The sequence below is a fragment of the Martes martes genome (assembly GCF_963455335.1).
Source record: "Martes martes genome assembly, chromosome: 5".
Taxonomy (NCBI): domain Eukaryota; kingdom Metazoa; phylum Chordata; class Mammalia; order Carnivora; family Mustelidae; genus Martes; species Martes martes.
In genome coordinates, this window is record NC_137892.1 from 63,119,905 (window position 1) to 63,139,836 (window position 19,932).

Genomic DNA, 19,932 nt, shown 5'->3' on the forward strand with positions numbered 1-19,932 from the left:
TATTCTCCTTGCCTGAAATTTACCGTCTAATAGCTCAGTACTGCTTGTTAGTCCTCTACATAAAATGTTTTTAACTTAAAACCATCTGTTTAGTTTCAACCTAGGAAATTTCCTCCTTTTTTCAGTTAAAGGCAAATTGTTAAGATTCATCTGTGATGTCACTTCTTGTTAGAAACCCTCCATAATCTTTCTTACTCCATTGGTGCTCTTCGTATTCCTGTTATCCTTTATACATGTTTCTGTTATATGCAATGATTATATTTGGGACTTTCTTTACTAGACTGTCTTATTTGTCTTTGTATAACTATTCTTCAGCTTCACAGTAAATGGACAACAGTTGAATTCCATGTTAGGAAGAAATTATAGTTATCAGTATTTCAGTGGTTAAAAATGCTGATAGGATTAATTTCTTAATTTTGTATGTATGTAAGCCATTGCTTGTATTTTTTTGGTTTTAGATGGCAGGTTTTGTAATGCATGTCTCTATTATGGAACTGAAACGATAGAAAATTCTTATTTGGGAATTCTCTGTTTGTTTTTGACCATTATGTATCCATAGTAAAAAATCATTACTGTTCTGTCACTTTTTTCCCTCAGTTAAAAAAAGAATTCAGGTTTAATTAATATAAACAACTTTACAGAGAAAGATTAGGACACATTTGGGAGAAAAAAGTTTTGTTTTGTTTCTGTCTTTACATAATTCTTGCTTTCCTATCCCCTAAAAAGTTTTCTTAATATTCTTGAAGTGACTAGCTTCATTTAAAATTTGAATTAAAGGAAAAATTTTAATGTACCCTCTTTTCTTGTTATGTTTTAGCCTTGATCCAGAGCAGAAGGAAATGTTAATTGAAGTAATTGAAAAACTTCTGAAGGATAAAAGCACAGTAAGTGATAACCTTTTTGTGTCAAAGTAAATTTGTGTTTTATTTACATAGTATCATTTTGCCATTGCATATGTGGTAAAATTATTTTTACTGATTTTGAAGTGGTATAAATATTAGTGGAGTTCATTAAAATCTTTGAAGAATAAAAATGTGTTTACAAAGAGAAATTTTATATTTAGAATTTTAGCTTGTTAGATGTTTCTTTGTCTGGAATCAGAAGAACAAATTGGGGGGGGGGGAAATCCTTTCTTTAATCTGTGGCTAAATTTTTGACTGCTTTGAGTGTAAAAGTTTTTATTTCAAGCAATGATTTATTAGGATTTTTAAAGGCTGAATCACCTGGGAACAAATAGATTTTTTAAAATGAAGTATTAGTAAGTATTAAAGAGATATTTAAAAATTAGAGTATTATAAATGTGTTTTTAAAAAAATATTCTAAAGCGTTTTTTTACGTGTAGGACTGTTTTATTACTAGTAAGAGTCATCTTACTGGCTACTTTGAGTCATCTTTTGTGAATGTACTTAATCTCCTCCTTGTCCCTTCCCCACTCCCTTTCTTTTGTAATAGTGATAATGAAATCTAGGAATAGGGATGACCCATGGGATCTGCCTAATTTGTCTGATACAAGTACAGCTATTTTGCCTTCTTATAGTTGCTGTTTAAATGATCTTTTTCTTTGCTTTTACTCTCAACCTGTTGGTAATTTTGAATCCAATGTGTATCTCCTGTAGACAGCATATAGTTGGATATTGTTTTTTAATCCACTGTGACAATATGTACATTTTGGTTAGATTGTTTAATCCATTTGCATTTAATGTTACTGATATAGTTGAATTTATAGCTGTTATTTACTTGTTTTCCCTATCTCATATCTCTTTTGTCCCTCCTTCCTCCTTTACTGCTTTCTTTTTACATTATGAATATGTTCTTTTGAACATTTTACTTCCTTTAATGAGTTTTTCATTATATACTCCCTGCCCCATTTACTTTGAAAATATTGTATTATAAAATATGGTTGGGGATTTCATTCCTAAGCCATTCAGCAAAATTAGTCTATAATATAGCAGAAATCTTCATTGTTGTTCTTCTATATAATATGTATGTAATATAGGAGCTAAGTAAATATAGATTTGCCCAATAAATAAAGACAGAAATTTTGATTTCTTTCTGTATGGCGTACTTGTTATCTGCTTCTAGGACCCAGATGTGGAATCAGTATTATTGGTATTATGGTTAACTTGATTTTATAATAATACAAAAACATTTAGTTTCTTTGACATGCAAGGCATTTGCCAAGAATTGTGGAAAATATAGTAAGGTCTTTAAGAGACAGATCCTTTACTTTAATGTAGTTTACCACGATTTCTGTTACATTATAGACTAAAAGAAATTTGTTGCATGGCCTGGGAATGAAACCTCCATTTAAAATGTGTGCATGTCTTCCTAAAAAAAAAATACATCACAGGTGAAAATTGCAGTCTGTGTAATAAGGCAGAATGGGGTTTGTGTCTGAACTTCTGCCCCTTGGTAGCTGTATATTAAGCCTTCATAAATTTTAGTTCCCAAATTTGTATAGCTTGTAATTTCTAATGTATAAAGTTCTATTTGTTTTGAAGGAGCTGCTGTATATATAACTGGGATCATAGCGCCTGACACCATAGAAGGGGGTTAATACATATTCCAAACAAGAAATAAATGAATGAAAAAGGAATGTAGAAGATAACTTCTTTGTAAATTTGCAATAGTTGGTTATTAATTTCTGACCATTTATTTCCAAAATACAATAGAAAACATTGAGTACTTGTTCATAGTAGGTATTTAATATTTGTTGAATGATTGTGGAATTAATTTGGTGATAGTAATTAGGTATTTACTATCATTTTTTGGTGATAGTAATATAATTACTAATTTTTTGGTGTTAGTAATTAGGTGTTTACTATCATTTTTAACACTTTGCTTCCCAAATGGTGTATGTTATATTCAGTGTTTGCAGGTAGAACTTATGGGAGCTTTAATGGTCTATCACTTATGAGACACTCCTTTTTCCTAAAGTGTTGCATGTTTATATATTTTTAAACTCAAAAGACATCTATTTTTCTGTGTTAAATGGCAGTAGTTTATACTGATGCCTCTAATTCCAGTATAGTAGTACAGGGTTCCTTCTAGCCTCCTACCTTTTCAGCATCTTTCTCCAACATTAAAAAATGTGGCTCTCGGGGCGCCTGGGTGGCTCAGTGGGTTAAAGCATCTGCCTTCAGCTCAGGTCATGATTTCAGGGTCCTGGGATCGAGCCCTCCATCAGGCTCTCTGCTCAGCGGGGAGCCTGCTTCCCTTCCTCTCTCCCTCTGCCTGGTTCTCTGCCTACTTGTGATCTCTGTCAAATAAATAAAATCTTTAAAAAAAAAAAAATGTGGCTCTCATTGTCCTCAGTATATTTACTTACTCTTTCAGTCCCAAGATGAAGAGTAAGGGTTTCAGATTCAGAGATGGGGATTGCTAATTAAATTAAATATTAGTTCTGGCAAAGTGTTTTTTTTTTTTTTTTAAAGATTACAGTTTTAAACATTAATTCTGTTCAATTGTTACTTTTATTTGTTCAGGGACTTCAATTTTATGTAGGTTGGATCTTCTTTGCCTATCTTACATTTCAACCACTGTCTCTCCAAATCTTTTTACTTCTTTCTTTACCTCATTTCTGTTCACTTGGTTCTTTTTCTTCTTTTCTTTAATTTGCCCTTACTAAATTTTTGTTCAGCAGTTCTCTTGCAAGGACACCTTGCAATTTAATCATCATGTTTGATTATTTTCTTCCCCTCTCAGTTTCTTTCCTGGTTTCAGTCAACTTCTGTTTCATTTCTTCCTGAGATCTTTTGTTTATTTCTGTTGTCTTTTATGAATTTCTGATTCATATTCATTTTTCTGATTATCAGATGCTTCTTTGAGGGTGATTACTTCAATTTGGAGTGTTATGTTAGACGGTTTTCTTTTGCTTCATCATTAATTTTTTGGGGGCTACTTTTCATCAGTTGAATTGTTTTGATTTTCACTTTCTGTTTTCGATATGTGTAGATTACATACATCTTCACCTTTCTTTGGATAGGGCTAGTGGTTTGAATTTGAGGTTGTTTGCAAAATTCTAGTATAAGAACAACGTTTCTGTCAGAATAGCGAAGTATGCTTTTTTATTAGTCGGTTTTTTAAGGGAGAGCATCCATAGGAAGGTGTGAATGTCCTAAAGTTATTTTTATTTTTATTTTTTTGGTCTATTAGGAGCTAGATTTCCTCCTTTTATTTTATTTTTTCTGTCCTTATAGCTTCTGAGGGACTCCTTTTCCTCTACCTCATTTTTTAACTGTTATCTTCTTAAAAATGTTCTTTTCCAAGATAGTCTCATTGAAGCCTTCCTCCACCTCCAACCCTCTTGAAATTTCTTCTCTGGACCCACTGGGAATCTTATGCAGTATTTTTACACTTAGAGTACTTTTTTTCTTTCTCCTGTTGATTTTAGTTCACTCTTTTGCTTACCACCAACTCACTACTTTGTTATGGAAAGTTTTTTCCAGACTGCCATAGGTCTTTGTGAAGTTTTATGATATAAGCTTGAAAGAGAACTCTCTGGGATTTAGGACTTAATTTTCTACTTACATGTAATTAGAAGTTTGGAGATTCTCTCTTTTTTACTTATGCTTAGGACAGAGGTTTTCGTCTTTGATTTTGGGGGTTTAGTTTGGGTACTAAGGTACTGTAACTTGTCTAACCCATTATTTAAGTTAATTATGTTTTAAGAACATTTTATGATAATTTTTTCCTTTGTGTGATTATTATCTATCGTAGAAAGGTTTAAATATTCTGCTGTTTATGCATATGTTTATGGATCTTAGCTTTATTATTTGTCTCTTAAAATTCTTTATTGATGGGGCGCCTGGGTGGCTCAGTGGGTTAAGCCACTGCCTTCGGCTCAGGTCATGATTTCAGGGTCCTGGAATTGAGCCCCGCATCGGGCTCCTTGCTCAGTGGGAAGCCTGCTTCTCTCTCTGCCTCTGCCTGCTTCTCTGCCTGCTTGTGCTCTCTGTCTCTCTCTCTGTCAAATAAATAAATAAAATCTTAAAAAAAAAAATTCTTTATTGAACGAAGACAGATGAATTTCCTTCCTCCCCCAAATTAATAATGTCTGTATTGACATTTGAAACAGTAAGAATCAGGGCGCCTGGCTGGTGCTCAGTAGGTTAAGCGTCTGCCTTTGGGTCAGGTCATGATCTCAGGGTTCTGGGATTGAGCCCCATGTCAGCTTCCTGCTCAGTGGGGAGTCTACTTCTCCCTCTCCCTCTGCCTCTGCCCCTCCTGCCTGCTCTTGCTTGCTCTCCCTCTCCCTCTGCCTCTGCCCCTCCTGCCTGCTCTTGCTTGCTCTCTCTGTCTCTGTCTCTCTCAAATAAATAAAATTAAAAAATAACGAAATAGTAAGAATCCCAAATCATTTTTGTTTAAAAATTTCCCAATTAAGTGAACCATGCACATCTAATTTATTCTTGCATTTTGAAAAGGAATTTATTTGTTATCCTCAGGAGTTTCTTGGGATCACTGTTGCGATATTAATGTTGCTATTGCTGCTGGTAAATACAATTTGAAAGGTGTTAATGTACTTTAAACTTTTCTTCATTTAACATTTGACTTGGAGATACACCTTCTGTTGCTTCTTTTAGCCTAAAGCAAGACTTCCTGACAATTAAGATCTCAAAGACAGTTCTGTAATTCTCATTTTAAGGAAAGGTGGGCATATAAACATTATTAAAATAGAATGATTTTTCCATTTTACTAGGGTAAGACCAATATTTATCATAAAAATAGTCCTTTTCTAAAAATACATTGTGGGGTTAAAGAATATAGTTATGGTAAGATAACTGGAAAAACATTTTAGGGCTACTGAGGTGTAACTATTATCTAAAGGTTATCTATAAATTTAGAAAGACACCCCACAACTATAGTCAGTAAAATTAAAAGGGAATATTTTATTAATGTTCCATTATCTCCAATCAGCTGTTACAGCTTTCTTTATATAATTTCTTCATTGTATGTTCCTAGATTTACTGGTATCCTCCTATACTCTCTATTTAACATATCCTAAAAACACTCTTTTTCTGGTGTTCAGTTACAAATTCATTTTTAAAGTATATAGTGCTTTTTCTGGTTTGTCTTTAAAAGGTAGAAATCCATATTTGTTGAGCAACTTAAGCATAGCGGTGGACAGTCTTATTTAGGACACCTCAAAAGCAAGGTAGCATTTATTTCCTGTTTCTTTCAGGTTAATTTTAAAGAAATCCTTTGGAAAGTTTTTAACTTTCTAATAGAAAACAGAGTTTCTTAAGAAAATAGATTAGGTCAGTGCTCCCTGAAAAACTCAGTTTATATATTTTTTATGACAAAGTTTCTCCTTAATTTAGCTGCAAAATGATGTTTAATATATGGGTTGTTCATAACTAAACTATGAGGGTAAGACACCATTTTATAAGTTATTGATTTAATGTTGGTAAAAGCTTCACTGTTGTGGGCAAAAAAAACCCCCCATAACTCTGATTTTGTGCAGATGTTTTATTGTGATAGATCTATTATCCAGCTATTAGAAGATAAATGACTGATCTTTCCCATTTTCCATGCCTCAAGAAAATTGAAATAAGAAGGGAATATCATTTGGGCTGTATGATTAGGGCAGGTTGGATGGCCATTAATTTAAGAGAAGAAAATCTTGGCAGCATTGGCCAACTTATACCATATTATCAATCAAACCTTGATGCACTTCTTGTGATGACCCAGCACTCTCAGGTTTTTGCAACGTTAATTAGAATTCATGACAAAATAGATGCAAGGAAACGTTTTGTACCCTTCATAATTTTATAGAAAATTTATTGTTATTAGAGGAACCATTTGCTTAGTGTGATTTTTTTCATTACCAGCTTGTCAACTAGCATAGATAATCTGGAGAAAATATGAACTCCATAGATGGGGTGTCACTTTTGTTGATGGTTCATGTAGTTTACCTTGGAGCACAGCTAATGGCTGAAGTTCATAGCAACAGCACAGAAAAACGTGGCAACCAAGGGAAGATAAATGAACCATGTTTATAGCTTTAATATAAAAAATACATAAATGGAAAACTGCATTTGAATTTGATGAGCTCATTGCTAGTTTTGTTGGAGTGATTTATTTTTCCCCTTATATAAAAAGCTACTATTGACACAGTGAGATGGAAATTAACTGTCTGTTTTGGGGAGACCAATATTTTTGGTTTTAAAATCGGAGTAGATCATTTTATTTTAATTCTGGAAGTTTTATAGAATATTGAATGTTTAATAGACCAAAATTATCAATTCTGGCATTGTTTAACCTAGGGTCAGTAGTTAAATCCATACAATGAAATACCTAAAATGGTTAGTTTTGTTTTGTGAAGGTACTTTTCTTTATATTCTAAATATTTTTGTATTTCCTTAAACTTTATTTATACTTAAATATTTTCTTTTTTTCATGTTATTGGTTAGTACTTTTGAATTATGTTGTACCTATAGCTCTTAGTTTAGTAAATTTAATAACATTGGGTAGCTGATTTTTCTTTTAATTGGTGTCTCTAATAAACACTTCAAAAAAATCTTCTAGGCTTAGGCAAAATACTTGATTTTACATAGTATGTCTTAAATTGAAACTTCATTGCATTGCTCTTTCTGTTTCATGGACTATTTTATTTATTTTTGTACTTTAGTATCCTATATCAATTGATATGCATATCTTCTATTCATGTTAAGATTGGCCTATATATGAAATGTACCTATGGATAGATAGATCTCACAAATACTAAGTTATTCTGTAGTTTGATGTCATAAACTTCAGTTGTTTTAAGAGATTTTTAAATGGTATTAAGTCTAACTGTTTAGAAATATCACAGAATACAATTTTTGAAGAGTGATTTGTATAGGAGATATCAAAATGTGGAGATGAAAACGTAAACTTAACTTCCTTTCCATATCAATAGCAAATAGGAAATTATACATATAATACATTTTTTATTTAGTTCACACAAATAATCAATTCTTTGCTTTTTCGATTGAAGTACATTCATGCTGGGACCAGCAGGCACCAGTACATGGGCAGGGCTGGAGTCAATAAATGCGGCTTCACGTTTACACTGATTGGTAATTCATAAAATCCCCACAGGACTAGAAACTTGTTTAGCATAATAGCAAGTCTATATTCTGAGCTGTTTTCTTTCAATTGTATTGTTGGTTGCATATTAATAAACTAAATGTCAGCCAAGTAGAGGGACAAACACTAAAAATACAAATATCATTGTATCTAATATTTTTCAGAAAGTACTTTTTCTTTAAGTTACATTTCTATTTAATTGCTTATTTTAAGTCATTGGGGAAATTTTAGACACTAAAATGAAGATCCCCAGTGTTTAGAAAAAATACAATATTAATTTATTTTTTCAACAGCATTATATTGTTGGCTAACTGCACATATATCAGTGGTACATATATAGAAGTATTTGTATATTACGTATTGTGCTTAGCTTGTATCTTTATCCCAAAGATATCTTAATTTTACTGCTTTGCCCAAGTATGACAATTACAAAAACAGCATTTATGGCTCATTAGTTGGTCTTGGTGGGAGCTGACTTTTGTTGGTACTACATTATTTCATTTTATGCACATTGTTACATACATTATAATAATGCACTAAAATTTTAGCCTGTGTGTTTTCTTTGTGAATGAAATATTGGTAAAAATTAAGAGGTAGATTAAAATGTTGAAGATTTGAAAGTGTTCTGTACCAAAGCACTTAAGAGTTCCTCACACACTTTAAAATAAATTCATTGTCTTTCTCATTTTAAACTGATCTGATCTGATCTTTGTTATTGTCTTGATTATTTTTCTGAATGCTGTTATATACTAAATAATGAATCTTTAGATCGAAACTTAGGTTAGCTTTAAAAATGAAAAATATATATGATGAATAGATTGAATCTATGTATGAACAATTTATTAAAATTTAACTTGATGAAAAATTGTTGGAATTTCTAATACTAAAACTTATAATTGTAATATTTCAAGAAGGTACTAGCTTTTCAGACATGTTACAGCTATAAAAATTATTCTTTAAGGGAGTGACACCTAAAACTTGTTATTGATACATGAACAATCATTTTTTAAATTAAATAACTGAATACTTTAAATATTGTCATAACACTGATTGCATCTCTGTAATGTCTGAGTAGAATCTTTGATGGAGGGAAAATGTTTTTTAATGAGTTACTATTTCTTCCTTTTCTAGCTGGTAGCTGGCAGTGTTGTGATGGCTTTTGAAGAAGTATGCCCGGATAGAATAGATCTGATTCACAAGAATTACCGCAAGCTCTGTAATTTACTAGTTGATGTAGAAGAGTGGGGACAGGTTGTCATAATCCACATGCTAACTCGATATGCTCGTACACAGTTTGTCAGTCCTTGGAAAGAGGTAAGTGTTGAATCGTCTTCCACATATAAAGTATACTAAGAAAATGGATGAGCTTTTAAAAATGTGTGTAGTTGTAAAATATAGAGATCGGCATATTTATGGAGAACTCCTTTTTTTCATGTTCTTTTGGAAAGCAGGAAACATAAATGCAAGGATAATTTTTCATTATTTGGTACTGATTGACATATACTTAATGATGTAGTATATAAACTTTTAGTATGATACTTGGCAAGAGGCCCTAGTTAGGAGCAGAGCCTGGTACATTGTTTGCGGTGATATTGCCAAATCATGGATTTTTTTTTTTTGAGGCTAGTTGCTTTCATATCTTTAAGTCTCAGCTATTCAAGTGACTCACTTGTACAAATGGGTAATGTGATTTTAGCACATGGGAATTTATACCTAAGAGAATTTCTTGCCCTATCGGTAAATATTGCCAAACTTTTAACTACCTTTTCTTGTTTTATCTTTAAAATGTTTGTTTTCTTTTTTTCACTTAAGCTGATAGAATTTTAGTAAAATTTATAATTAAATAAACATTACATTGAAGTTGTTTTCATTGTGCATATTAACACTAGAGGCTTACTTAGTACCTTCTCTTTGCTTAATTGATAGTTGAAAAAATTTTATTACATAATTTGCAATAGAGACCTTTGTATGTATATATTTAATATTTAAGTGTAAGTTTTAAATTTGTTTAAAAAAAGAAATATCACGAGAGTAGCATATTCATTCTAATCTTGTTATAGTTCTTTTTTGTCTTTTTAAAAAACAAGTAGAGGGAGGTGGGAAAGTGGGCAAAATGGTTGAAGTGGAGTGGGAGATAATAGGTTTCCAGTTATGGAATGAATAAGTCATAGAGGTGAAATGTACAGCTTATGGAATATACAATGAAATTGCATGGTGATGGCAGCTACACTTGTGGTGAGCACAGCGTAATGTATAGAGTCGTCAAATCATTATGTTGTACACCTGAAAATGATGTGATGTGTGTCAACTTATATTTCAATTAAAAAGGAAAAAATAGTATTATAGATTTTTAAAATCAATTGCCTAAAAGAAGAAGAACAGAAATACTCCAATTACATCATAATGGTTTGTATACAAACTTATGTGTACATACACTTTAGTTGCTCAGTACATTGGAGTGTTCAGTTCATTTCACTTTTGTTAATTAGAAATAAAGTGAGAGGAAAATGTGTATCAAATAGAGGAGTGTTCATAATACGTATTTTAGATGACATGTTAAGCGTTCAGATGTTTAAGGGGTTTAAATGTTTAAAATATTCATTGATGCTTTTTACAGTGACTTAGTATTGTCAGTATTAAAAAGTATTTTAAAATTTTAAAAGTATATCTTTATCCATAAGACTATTTGTAATACTGACTCCATCTTAATTTTAATATTAAGAAAGTGTTTGTTATTTAAAATTGAAATGTTTTGGGGCGCTTGGGTGGCTCAGTGGGTTAAGGCCTTTGCCTTCAGCTCAGGTCATGATCCCAGGGTCCTGGGATCGAGCCCTGCATCAGGCTTTCTGCTCAGCGGGGAGCCTGCTTCCCCATCTCTCTCTCTGCCTGCCTCTCTGCCTACTTGTGATCTCTGTCTGTCAAATAAATAAAATCTTTTTAAAAAATAAAATAAAATTGAAATGTTTTGAATTATTAATATATAAAAATCTCATGCTATATAGGGCACTTAAATTAATGATTGCTTTTTTTAATAAAGTTAATTTTATTTGTCATTGAACAAAGTAGACTCTTGATGACACTTTTGCTGGATTAAGCAACAACATGCCCATGCTCCAAATGTCTTGGCCCTTTGATATAAGTGATAACTTTGACAAGAGATTTTTGTTGCTAGTAATAAGTTGTTTGATTTCAGCCAGTTCTTTTCCAGAGTGCTGTTCAGATACATTTTTTTTTCCCATTAGAAGGTTATAAAGTAATTTTGCCTCATCTAACCACTGTCACTATTTAATAAGATTTAAAATTTTACTTTCCTATCACCATCAGATCATTTTCAGTATCTCTGTGCACATAATCCTTTGCTTTGCTATTATGTAGAAATTGGAGTTAAAATTTTTCCTTGCCATATCTCCTAAAAAGATTTCCTAAAATCTTTCCTTGCCATATCTCCTAAAAATATGTAATAGACTTTAAAATCTCTATATTTGTAGTTTGTCTATTTATTTGTGTTTCTATTCCTTGAATTTTATTTCATCTTATTTTAGATATATTAAAAGCTCTTTGCAAATCAGGGAGGTTAAATTTTAATTTAAAAAGTTGGGGCTATTTTTGTGTATTCTGTGTGTTTTCACATGTGGATTCTTTGGACATTAATTATTACAAACATAAGATGAAGTCTGGTCTTTGTCGTGGGTACACTGAAACTGGGCTAAGTAATTTCTTACTTTTGCCACATATTTGTACTCTGACCTTTGCATTATTCTAGATTATGTGGTTGATAGACTAATTCATTAGTTTTAAAATGTGCATCTCAGGCCTCAGGATGCTGTAACACTGCCACAGGAACAACCATAGGGGGCAGTGGTGCTCTAGACTGCAGCTCTTTGGGTTCTTGCCTCTGTTCCAAACAGAGCAGCCTTCATCTTTGTCTACCTTTCATATACAGCTATGAATATGATTTCCTTTGAGAAAGATTCCTGGGCTTAAAGAAAGAAAAGAAAAGAAGAAAAACCTCAATAAAATAGGAGATTTGTAAGGGTGTAACTAACTGTAACTCTAACAATTTTTTTTAATTATAGAAGGAATTCATGCACACACTGAAATAAAAGGTAAATCTTCCTTCTTATAACCTCTTGGTTGACCCCTTAAAGGTATTTACTGGCAACTGTTTAATTTCAATTGTTCTAATGCTTGTAAACTTTACTTTGGATAACACATTTCTCTTTATTTATTAATTTATAGTAGTATCGGTTGATTCCAAAGTAAGACAACAGGCCTTTGTCTTTTCATATACATATGTATTCTGTCCCATACCAGCAGGAAAGATTTGGAAGGGTTATCCTTTATTGCAGTATTAGAGGTTAGAGATTGTCCAAGATGTTAGACTTTTGGTACAAATACATTTTATAAAATTAAGGTTCAAATGAATTATCATCATTTAGACCATGTCCATGCTTACTCTTCAAGTTAACCCATCTTTCTCTATAGCTTGTTAGAATTCTGTTTCACTGAGCAACTTTTCAGTGAGCAGTCCAGCCACTTGTAATCTTGGAGGCTTTTTGGCCTAGACTTAAAGTTGCATCCAACTTTTTAGGACTACACATAGTAGTTTTAATTTTAAAAATTAAAATTTTAAATTTTAATTAAAGGGGGTACCTGGGTGGCTCAGTCAGTTAAGCGTTTACCTTCAGCTCACATTATGATCTCAGGGTCCTGGGATTGAGCCTCACATCACATTGGGCTCTCTGCTCAGTGGGGAGTCTGCTTCTCCTCCCCCTCTGCTCCTTCCTCCAGCGCGTACTCTCTCTCAAAATAAATAATATCTTTTTAAAAAGTTGGCAAGCTGAATTATAAAGCTGGAAGAAACTTAGACGGATTCTGCATTCCTGTCTGCTTCCATTTTTCACTTCTCATGTTTGTAGAAAGCATACCATGTAGTAAAGAATTGCTAAGAATACTATAGGATAGAAAGACAAAGTGGAACAGTATTCTAGCATAGTCAGTGCTTACTTGTTACAATCCTATTTTATCTTTTTACCATCAGGTCTTGAATGTATTTTTTTCACGAAGTTAGTAGAGTGTAAAGGTGTCCATTCTAGCCCCTTATCCCCTTTCACATACAGGCAGAAGTCACTTGTATAAATGCTGTATGAATACCATTTTATGATATATAAAGGGTCATTTATCTTGAAAGATTTTACAAGTGAGAAACAGTCTCACTAAAATAATATATTGATTTAAAAGTTGTTTAAAGTAAAAATACTAAACATATCAAATTCATTAAAATAAAGATTTCTTTCTCAGGTACTAAGAAATACAGGAAAAATAACATTGTGATACCTTAAATTTAGCAGTTTGTTCTTTTGCCGCACTTATGTAGTATTTTATTTGAGATAGGACAGTGGTGATTATTACACCCATTTTATAGATGACAAAACTGAGGCATACAGATTTTTAACAACTCACCTAAGATAATACTGTTTATAAAATATGGAGCCAGAAATATAAACAGAGTAATCTGATCCCTAGGTCAACAGTCTTTCCTTTATTTTCTTTTACCTCATCACTTTTTTTTCCTACCTCATGACTTTTTACTATCTTTTTGCTTACTGTAATAAGTTACTCTGTGTTTGCTTATTGCATTCCAGTTGAAGCCATTTTTGAAGCCCCTTCAATCCACAGTGCTTAGACATTGCAATTAGGTAACAACTGTAATTAAATTTGTTTTTCAAAGAGAAAAATCATGTTTCTCATTGAATTTTTAAAACATTTGTTTATGCTTATATGCTTGAAAGGTAACAAAATTGTTTTTTTGAGGAATTGAAAATTAGTAGAAATACTTTTTGAGATGAGCTGATGTAACATGCTTTTGTCAATAAGTTCTCAAATGAACACATCATATACAAACAGGCTTCTTCAGGGCAGAAGAGATTTTTAATTTAGCTTATTTGCATCATTATAGATCAGTATTTAGGCTGTTTATATGTAAATGTATGATTTGAGGAACAATTAAGTGTTGACAAAGTAGATTGCAGTCATATCAATTGCAGTGCATTTTCCATAATTTTTCTAACTGACATCTTTGATGATAAATAGTGGATGCCAAGTCAAAGCCGATTATACAGTGCACTAGGAATTCATGGGGCTGTCAGGGAGAAGACCGATTGACTTTAAATTTACATATTAATGAGAAGATTTGTTAAGAGGGTGCTTGACTATAGAAAATAACAGCGTATTTATAGGGCACGACATTTTATAAATAAAGCTGATGCAGGAAAATGGAAATTAAACCTTTTAGGTTAATAAATCCAAGAGACTGCTAAAATGCATATTTGCATTTTTATTTTCTCAAATTTACCTTACTCTTTGCAGTCCGTGTAGGTTGGTTGTTTTGTTTGTTTGTTTGTTTTTTATTCTGGGTCAAGTTTGTATAATTTTCAAGGATATAAAATTACTTAAGTATTTTCTTTGTGTCATTCAAGCTGATTATGGGAGAATACTTGAAGCATAAATGTAAATCTCTAAGACTAAAGTTGCTTTGATATAAATAATGAATTTTTAAAAAATAAGTAAATTTTAAGAGAACCAAAAACCTTTAGTGGTGTTAAGTATAAACTGAAAGAAACCTCGGGCACTGCAGCTTGACAGAAAGGTTAATTTTATGAATCTAGCTCCTTAAAAAAACTTTCTCTAGGAGATGACAGTTTTGCAAGAATTATCAAAATTTTTTACTTTCATGATTTAGAACTTAAAACTGTGTGTACTCAGAGTTACCTTTCACTTATGAATCCAGGTGATAAAATTTTAGTGGCAGTATGCATTCCATTTTGAAATTTTGAGTGATGAATTTACTTTTATTTCTCTCAATATATAATATGTACTTCAGTTATAAAACCTTAGGTGTAAAAAAGTTCCAAGTTTAGAATTTTGTTTAAAGTATTTTGAGATAAATTTCTTAAATTTTTCAGGGACAGCTATAAAATAACTCATCAAGACACATATGCATAATTCTTGATTAGCAATTTTCTGAAAATACAAAGATGGGGGAGAGAGTGCATCATGTCCTGTCTTCCAGGACCTACAGGATAGAGATTATTTTTTATTGAATTTTAATTTTCTTTACAGGTTAATTTTCTTTGTAAAATAAATTTTGTATCTTACTAGTGAACTATTTTTGAATCTCACTGTTGTGAAATTTATTTATTTATCAAAAAAATTTTTTTAAAGATTTTATTTATTTGTTTGAGAGAGACACAGTGAGAGAGGGAATACAAGCAGGGGGCATGGAAGGGGTAGAGGCAGGCTTCGTGCTAAGCAGGGAGCCCGATGCCAGGCTCGATCCCAGGACCCTGGGATCATGACCTGAACTGAAGGCAGATGCTCAACGACTGAGCCGCCCAGAAGCCCCTGTTGTGAAGTTTTTAAATAAGAGTAGTGAGGAGTTGTGTTAGAATCCGTGCTTCACAATACAAATACAAAAGTTTTTGTGTACTTTTTTTAGGCACCCATCAATGGCAAGTTCAATATGCAGTTTATTGGGAAACCATGGACCATGTGCATATATTGCTGTGGGGTCTCTCTTCCCTTCCCTCCATTAGTTATGGAATGTTTATCTTAAAGAGTCCTTACGTTTATAATTTATTTTTGCTTGAATTTTTTTAACTCATGAAGTTTCTTTTTAAAAATATTTTAAATTTTGGGGCATCTAGGTGGCAAATTCGATTAAACATCTGCCTTTGGCTTAGGCCATGATCTCTGGGTCCTGGGATCAGGTCATTCCTCCCTGCTCAGCAGGGAGCAAGCTTCTCTCTCTCCCTCTCTCTCCCCCCTCAGCTCTGCTCGTTTGCTCTCTCTCTCTGCATCTCTCAAATAAATAAATCAAATCTTTACAAAATATTTTAAATTTTATCCAAGTAAACATGTACATGGTTATAAAAAAGGTAAATAATACTTACAAGGCTTATAAGAAACATTTTCCTGTTCCACCCTTCCCCACGCCTGAATTAGTTACCTCAAATTCTTTTAGATGTGTATGTATTTAACTTCCTCCATTTCTAAGTAATATGCATTTTTTTAGTAATGTGTATGTTTTGCTCTTTCTTGATTTATAAATTTTAGACATTTTATATTGATTTCCTATTATAGAAATGGAAGATATGGCATTCTTCTAAATTGTCTTGTGCTTTCATTATTCCATCTTTGCAATATTGTTGTATTATAATTTTTTAACAAATGTGTATTGTTCATTTAATTATGACTTGGCAAATACTATTTCTGTATAGTAACATTTTCATCTCTTTAGGGAATCAGTATTTTCTTAGGCCTTATGTATTTGAATTGTCATGTTATTTTTATATTTGGCACCTTGGTTAGATATAATAGTTTTGGGTCATACCTTTTTTTTTTAATTCTTCAGAGGGCTCTCCCTGTAGCTACAGACTTTTTTCTCTTTGCAGGTAAATTGATTTGTTTGTTTGTTTGTAACCCCCAGAAATCTATTTTCCTTTCTTTGTAATCTGTAAAGATTAGTAAGTTTGCATCTCAGAGTGAGTCATCCTATATGATCTATATAGTCACTTCTTTCTTTATTTTGTAGAATTTTTTTGAACTCTTTTTTTTTTTTTTTTTGCTCTTCCAGGTGTTTTTTTTTTGTTCCATTTGTTATTTGTATGCTTCATAAATGCCAGTTATTCTATTTTACAGTCTTACTCTACTTTCACCTTTTAAAAAAATTGCTTTGTCTCTTTATATGCATTCATTTTATCTCGTCTTTTTATCAGTAATTTGATTTTCATTGATCTAATCTGTCTTTTTTTTTTTTTTTTAAGATTTTATTTATTTGTCAGAGAGGGACAGAGAGAGAGAGAGATAGAGAGAGAGAGAGCCCATGCGCATGCACAAGCCAGGGAAGCAGCAGACATAGGGAGAAGCAGTCTTCCTGCTGAGCAAGGAGCCTGATACAGGACTTGATTTAGGACTCAATTCTAGGACCCTGGGGACATGACCTGAGCTGAAGGCAGACACTTAACCAACTGAGCCAATGAGGCATTCCCTCTATCTTTTTTTAACAGTTTTTACTTAATTTGGTAATTATAGTTATTTGGCTTTTATTTACTCAGGTTTCAGTCTTACATTTCCTTTATTATATAATTTTATCATCTCATCTTTGAGCTTGTGTTTTCTTGAGTTCATGTTCTTAGTGTGGAGAATTTACTTTTGAAACAGAATATTTCTCCCAGAATGATTTGTCTTTGAATTTTTTTTTTTTTTAAGATTTTATTCATTTGACAGACAGAGATCACAAGTAGGCAGAGAGGCAGACAGAGAGAGAGAGAGGAGGAAGCAGGCTTCCCACTGAGCAGAGAGCCCGATGCCGGCTGGATCCCAGGATCCTGGGACCATGACCTGAGCTGAAGGCAGAGGCTTTAACCCACTGAGCCACCAGGTGCCCCTCTTTTGCATTTTTTTAATGTGCGTTGTGAATATGTTACACAGGTTTTGTGCTCTTTTCATATTGTGAAGACTTGGGAAGCTGTGGTACAGACGTTTGTTCTGATACAGTGTGACTTCTTAGTTTTATACAATCATACCTAAAGACAGTTGGTTTCTTCCTCTTAGTTTCAATTTGAGTAGTGTGTATTTTATGTTCTATTCTTTTTTGGTTTAGTAGTCTGGCATTTCGGGAAAGGAGTAATTTGTGGGATAGTAGATTTAGCCTCAGCAGAGACTGAGGATTTGTTTTTGTTTTGTTTTGTTTTTTAGAATGCCTGAGCATTTTTTCTAGAATCTTCCTAAATGCCCTATACAAGGATTCATGCCACCTAGTGTATTTCTGTGGAGAAATAGTCTTGATCTTTACATTATTTTTCATTATTCATTGTTTAATCCAAGAACTGTGCTGTTCAATATAGGGGGTACTAGCCCCATGTAGCTATTTAAAATTGAAAATCAGTTCCTTACATGCATTAGCCACATTTTAAGTGCTCAATAGTCACATGTGGCTAGTACCTACTGTATTAGATAGTGCTGATATAAAATGTTTCCTTATCATAAAAGTTTCTTTTGGACAGTGTTACCTCTGAGTCTCTTTACCTCTTTCAGGGAGAGTAAGCTTTGTTGTTTACTCTCCCACCTGCTTCTTACCACGTGTTTCCACCATTAACCTCTGTCACCAGCCCAAACACCCCCAGTAGAGTGAAAAGATAAGAATGACTGTTTTCTTCTGTCTAAATTTGGGGAGGAGAAGTTTGTTTATTTTTTAAAGATTTTATTTATTTATTTGTGAGAGAGAGAGAGAGATGAGAGAGAGCATGAGAGGAGAGAGGTCAGCAGGAGAAGCAGACTCCCTGCTGAGCAGGGATTCCTGATGTGGGACTGGATCCTGGGACTCCAGGATCATGACCTGAGCCGAAGGGCACCCAGGTGCCTGAGTAGAAGGTTATTAATGAACATTCTCAAGAAACAAGGAATATGTTTTGCTAGAATCTGCTGTTTTAAAAAACTTAAAACTTAAGTTTGTGCCAATAGATTGTGACCTTCTTGTTTTGTTAGTATTGAGTGAACTTTGTTACTTTTACATTTTTATTTTCCTCCCATTTTTTATATTATGGAAAGAGATTATATCCTCTGTCTTTATTTCACCATCTTTACCTAGAAGTCCTGGAATGTTCATAGTTTTAAGTATTTTATTACTTTCAGCATGTACCAACTTACTTTTAGGAGGAGAGACTTAGAGTTTAAGAAGTTGAGAAATGTGGTTCATTTTTTTGCCCTTCTCTTGTGTCTGTCTGCTAAGTTTTCTCTTTCTTCCTGAGCTTTTTTTTCCCATACATACTTACATTATTTTAATTTCTCTTGTCTGTATCATCCATTTTTCCTTATATTTTTCTCTGTGTTAGCCTTATTACTGTAGCATAAAGGAGTGAATACATTCAATAATGAATTTCATTCTTCTGACAAGTCAGTTATTTACATTAATCTTTAATTGTGTGATTTTGCTGCTTAATAGTTTTCTATATTCACCTCAGAAAAGATTACAATTTTATGTAAACTAATAATGTGGTAATTAGAAGCATCCAGTTTTATTCCATTCTGTTATATATTTAGTTGTGTTTATATAGACTTTAAATTTCTTTCTTTTTTTTTTTTTTAAAGATTTTATTTATTTATTTGACAGAGATCACAAGTAGGCAGAGAAGCAGGCAGAGAGAGGAAGGGAAGCAGGCTCCCCGCTGAGTAGAGAGCCCGATGTGGGGCTCGATCCTAGGACCCAGGGATCATGACCTGAGCCGAAGGCAGAGGGTTTAACCCACTGAGCCACCCAGATGCCCCTGGACTTTAAATTTCTGATATATATCTTAAGGTCACTAGTCTTCCTGGAAGTAGCAAGCTTTCAATAAATTCCACAGTTCCAAAGTAGGCATATCAGACAGATTCTTCCAGTGCATTGTTGTCTAGGTTATGTAGAGAATGCAGTATTGTTAGATGTCTCCAACAGCCTACCCCATTGGAAAAGATCTTCTTTGCAAACAGATTTTCTGCAGGGATTGAGCACTCACATACTTTTGAAGAAGCCATGGTGCTCCTCAGCCCAATCTAGTCTAGTTAATGTTAATAACTACATTCCTCTTATAGATGGTGGGTTTGGGAATGGGCAATAATGTGGTTCAATGGCATGTAATGGGAAGAGTGAGGAAAATGGAATGTGGAGGTGAGGTACATGAGAAAGGTTTATTTTCACGTAAAAAGCATCAAGACGTTTGACTTGCAGTTGAGATGTACTTCATGGACTTAGCATTTCAGCTTCTGCTAATGGAATGCCTTGATTTGGTTAACTCTAGAAAACTTTGCAAACACCAGCCA

The 19,932-nt window shown here is 33.0% G+C and overlaps 1 protein-coding gene and 1 pseudogene across 2 annotated transcripts in view; one reads left to right on the forward strand and one right to left on the reverse strand.

Moving 5' to 3' along the window:
* Positions 1–19,932, reverse strand: part of LOC308342884 (large ribosomal subunit protein uL23-like) — a 1,151,147-nt pseudogene that overhangs the window by 722,202 nt on the left and 409,013 nt on the right. The window lies entirely within an intron of this gene.
* Positions 1–19,932, forward strand: part of AP3B1 (adaptor related protein complex 3 subunit beta 1) — a 282,043-nt gene that overhangs the window by 78,094 nt on the left and 184,017 nt on the right. The window contains exons 6-7 of the mRNA XM_080804718.1: positions 818–884; positions 9,205–9,387. Of these exons, the coding sequence (XP_080660844.1) occupies positions 818–884; positions 9,205–9,387 (250 nt within the window). The remainder of the gene's footprint in view (positions 1–817; positions 885–9,204; positions 9,388–19,932) is intronic.